Source organism: Priapulus caudatus, unplaced genomic scaffold (assembly GCF_000485595.1).
Source record: "Priapulus caudatus unplaced genomic scaffold, Priapulus_caudatus-5.0.1 Scaffold92, whole genome shotgun sequence".
Lineage (NCBI taxonomy): Eukaryota > Metazoa > Priapulida > Priapulimorpha > Priapulimorphida > Priapulidae > Priapulus > Priapulus caudatus.
In genome coordinates, this window is record NW_014577153.1 from 64,616 (window position 1) to 69,227 (window position 4,612).

The window sequence follows — 4,612 nt, forward strand, 5'->3', positions numbered from 1 at the left end:
ACACCGACTATCACGAGCCTAGGTCGAGCCATTTAGATTTGTGCCACAATTCTGCTTTTCCTCCCTATACCTTAAGTTAAGGAGGGAATGTTCCCTTCTTTTACACCTCTTGACCTTTGACCCCCAGCTTCGACATCCCAACTCGTTTTCGGATTACCCCCCCGCGTCCCGACTTTTGAATCCGTACGTCGAGCCGTTTAGATTTGTGCCCAACTGTTGACGGATGCACGGCCGGACGCACGCACGCTCATGCGATTCTACAAGCTGCATCTGACTATGTCAGATGAGCTAAAAATCTACAAGGCAGCTAATTGTGTGATCATGCACATGCCTGCACGCACGCACGCACAAACACAGAGATGGCATCAGGACACCCCCCTCAGACAATTACCCTTAATATGACATTGCTATTCACCTCCATAATTACCCTATGCCATATCACTCCACAGACAATCACCACGCATAAATCCCCCCCCCCCCTATAAATCCCTCCTAATGGGGTCACATAGCAACGGCTGGCTGCATGGCAAGTTTATACTGAGACGATTGTCCAGGGGTGTAATTGTTCGAGGAGAAGTGGTAAGTGCCCAATGAGTGACTGTCTGGGGAAGGGGGTAATTGTCCATGGAGTCATTGTCCTATATAAACCCACACACACACACATAAAGACACACATATACACGTGCATGCGCACATACTAAACAATAGCTGCCTCTCTCACTGGCATTACTTGATTGTGACAAAACTGATGCGACGCGGCTTCTTGGACATGTTGGACTCGACAACATCTTCCTTCGATGGTGCGTCCTCTTCTTCGGATAGTTCCAAGTGCAACTCAACAGAGGCTTCACCTGTTAAAGAATTCTTTTCCGGAGACACCAGGTTTTTGGACCTTCTCTGAGATGATACATTCTCCCGACCCTCCTCCTTTGCGGCTTCTGTCACCAACGTTGGAAAGAGAGGAATGGCCGGGGCTGTAGTAGATGCACACATCTTCTTGCTCGGCTGCTGCTGAAGCGAATCCCCACTTTCGGACCGGCGCTTAAGGGTCAAGAATCCCACACGCCTTGCTTCTTTCTTTTCCGTCTTTCGTTCATCCACAGCAGTAGCTTCGGGCGGTTTATGGATAACGTCATTACTTGGCTTTGCAACGACTGAGGTTGCATGTGAAATAGTTTTGTTGGTGGATGGCTCTAGTGTTGCATTGTTCACTGGAAGCCTGCTGGACTGCGGGTGCACTTGTGTTGGTATGATTTTGCACTGTTGCTTTGCATTTCCAACTCCTAGTTAAGAGATAAAAAGCAGTGTAATGAATGTCATGTGAAATCTATAGTGGTATAACAGGATTCAAAACTAAATTTTTCGAGTACTTGCTATTTCAGGCGAGTGACTTTCAAATGTTACTCGCCCAGATGAATTTGGTACTCGCCCTAAAAACAAACTGACAAACAAGTAATAATATCAGATACACTCCTGATAATATTATACTAGATTGTGTTTTATAGTCATAATAACTGAAACGTATCTTACATTCAATACCGATTTTAAAATTATGATATGTCATCATTCTGGGCGAGTACTGTTTGAGTTCAAATCACCCAGCATGAATATCGCTCTCCATTGGTAGGGACAGTGATTTTCCGATTCAAAAAATTGCCTTTTCCGTTTGGGAAAATCATGAATTCCGTTTCAAAGTAAAGAAAAAATAGAAATTCCGTTTTGCCATAGAGATTGTACACACCAAAAATGCAACATTCCGTTTATATTACATTATATTACAATTATATTACAATTATATTACATATATTTGCATGAAAAAAAGGTATTTGGTCACTGACTGACAGTTGGGTTGGCACCGAAACACAGGGCTACCAAAAGACGTAATTGTAAGTCATTTTGCTCTGAAACTTGTCTGAATGTAAACCATATCACTACCAATGCTATTGTCGACATTTTTTTAATAATTTTATTGAAATTTCCATGTTGTAATATGTTCAAATTACATTTTCCGCATTTTTCTGTTTGAAAACATCTTTTCCGTTTCCAATGGGCGTTTCCGTGTTTTCCGTCCGTTATCCGCGATCGCGGAAAATCACTGTCCCTACAATGGTAACCTGGCGAGTGCTAATTTCGAACCCTGCGTGCAGAGTGGTAGTGTCGGATGCTAAACAAAAATTTATCATCGCTTCAGTTATTGGAATTACGATTACTAATCAATGGTAGTTGCAGGCATAGAATAACATCCATTAAATACGGCTATGGTTTACCTTGTGGAGATGATATAAGAGTGGGTGTGATTCTCCTTGCTTCCTTGACCTGAGTAGAAGACGACATCACAGCTACTGATTGAAACGGTACAGCCCGTCTGACAGCTATAGGCTTTGCTACGCTCTCCATTTCCTCGCTGGACTTTGCATCAAGTAATATACTTTGGCTGATCGTTACTTCAGAAGGCTGCATAAGATATGACAAATTAAATTGATGTGACTTGAAAGCATAATCACCTATCTAATGTTGAGAATAGGTTGAAAATTATTATTTATCCATCCAACTACTTTGTATGCTACATCTATAGATTCAATTAGAAAGATATCAATCTACTTGCCTAAACATACATGTAACCTTTCATGGCAAAAGCTAACCCATTTAGACGTGTCACGAAAAGTCGAAAACCTAATCACTAAAATTGGGAGTGATACGCTGTAACAATCAGTTGTAACTCCAGGATTAACATGTACGCACCTGCATGTCATTACTGCTCGAACTAACTGTGGATGCTGCATCCTCGCTCGCTGCTGGCACATACACTTCACCTAACTCTCCTTCCTTGAACATGACAAATGAACAGTAGCCATCGCTTGAGGAACACACCAGTACTTGGCCGTCGGACGACCAGGCAAGGTCAGTCAGCTGCGTGTAATGTGCATTAGTGACCGATGCAAATGGGAATGTCTGCTGGCTGTCGTAGAACAGTATCGAGCATTCTGTCGCCACAGCGAACACCACGCGATACGGTAATCCGAATACCGTCTCGTATTTCTTCCAGGCCGGCACCTCTCTTTCTTTGTCATCGGGTCCCGTGCTGCCATCATCCTGCTCCTCATCGTTGGTCCTCGATTTCTCGCATTTTCTCAGATCATACAGTATTGGACTACACCTGACTGCCACCGCGACTTTCTCAGGCAGAGGTAGGTGCACAGCTGGTTTTGGCAGCGATTTACGCGTGAATATGTGAGTGGCGTTGACGACCTTATCTCCCATCTCCACGCAGCCAGCAGGTGCTATGAGCATCTCTCCGTCTGGCGAGAAAGTCAAACGCCTGAAGAACGACTTTGTCGATTCGTCGAGGAAGAGTCGCGACGACTTTGTCTGCACATTGCCATCCGGCTGGGCCGTGGTCGTCACGGTCTTCGTGAGGTTGTACACGCATGCGAGCGTGCTAACGCTGTAGACACGACACGACCTGTCACAGCTGTTTGTGATCAGGTACTTGTTCTTCGGGTCCCAGGCGACACCCTGCACAAAGCTCTTGTGGTCCGAGATAACCTTCTGCTTCTTGCCGACGACTACGTCCCAGAGGACGGCCGTGTTGTCGACGGACCCGGAGAGTAAGCACTGGTTGTCCGGCGACCAAGCGAGGTCGTACACGTCTTCTAGATGTCCCCGCAGCATCTTGTAGGCCGTCCACGACTCCTTGTTCTCCACTTCATCGTCGTCTTCGAATAGATTGCCACCCCCAGCCGAGTCATTTTTCTTCCACAGGTAGATGGCAGCATCATCGTCACCCGAAGCCAGAATGTTGCCACTGGGCGAAAATCGGACAACGTTAACCGATTTGGCATGTCGCTTCAAGTTTGCGGCAAATTCGACCTTGGCTTTACCATCTGGTGTTGATCCTATATACCTGTGATTGAAGTGAGAGTTGATTTTTAAATTTTCATGTCAAATTAATAATAGAATAACCAAGCATTATTTCATTGTCATTAGCACCTGTCTATATGAATTAAATTGCACATATATATACATACATACATGGTTAGAATTTACTTTTTCACATATTTATATACAGTAAAACTCGCATAAGTCGACACTTTTGGGACTAGCATATTTGTGCCGACTTACGAAAATGACGACGTACGCGTAAGTCGTCATTTTGTCGACTTATACGTAGGGCTCCCCTCCCAGGCGCCCGTCACCCCTACGCAGTCATAAACATACTCCACACACGACGTCAGTTCGCGCCACATACATAGCAGACATGAAACAATTGGGTCCGTACATCAATCGACACCGCTGCTGGCCATAATGCACATACAGCGTACGCACTAGCGGCAAGCGCGGCACACGCTGGCTATCTGCAACAACCGCTGTTGATTTCAGGTTTGGACATTGCAGGACATTTGCGGTGCACGTCTGCCAAATTTTCTTGGAACACTTGCTGAAACAAGTGCCGCAGAGCGACAGCGCTCAACTGATGTGTACTGTAGCCAGGTATTATTCTGATAAACTCACTGGCAACCGAATCAAGTGCGCCCTCCTGCCACCGCGTTCGCGCTCAGAGCATATATCTAGGAGGATACTACTAATACAGATCTAAAATCTATGATAGGCT

At 45.1% G+C, this 4,612-nt stretch overlaps 1 protein-coding gene across 3 annotated transcripts in view; it reads right to left on the minus strand.

Annotated features, from left to right (window-relative positions):
* Positions 1–222: 222 nt before the first annotated feature.
* LOC106804922 (chromatin assembly factor 1 subunit B-like) overlaps positions 223–4,612 on the minus strand; it is an 8,231-nt gene continuing 3,841 nt past the window's right edge. For 2 of the 3 annotated variants that reach the window (XM_014806327.1, XM_014806328.1), the window contains exons 3-5: positions 2,743–3,904; positions 2,268–2,454; positions 223–1,283 (exon numbers count right to left, since the gene is read on the minus strand). In XM_014806327.1, coding sequence (XP_014661813.1) covers positions 727–1,283; positions 2,268–2,454; positions 2,743–3,904 — 1,906 coding nt within the window. In that variant the 3' untranslated portion in view covers positions 223–726. The remainder of the gene's footprint in view (positions 1,284–2,267; positions 2,455–2,742; positions 3,905–4,612) is intronic. The other variant, XM_014806329.1, reaches the window with a different exon arrangement.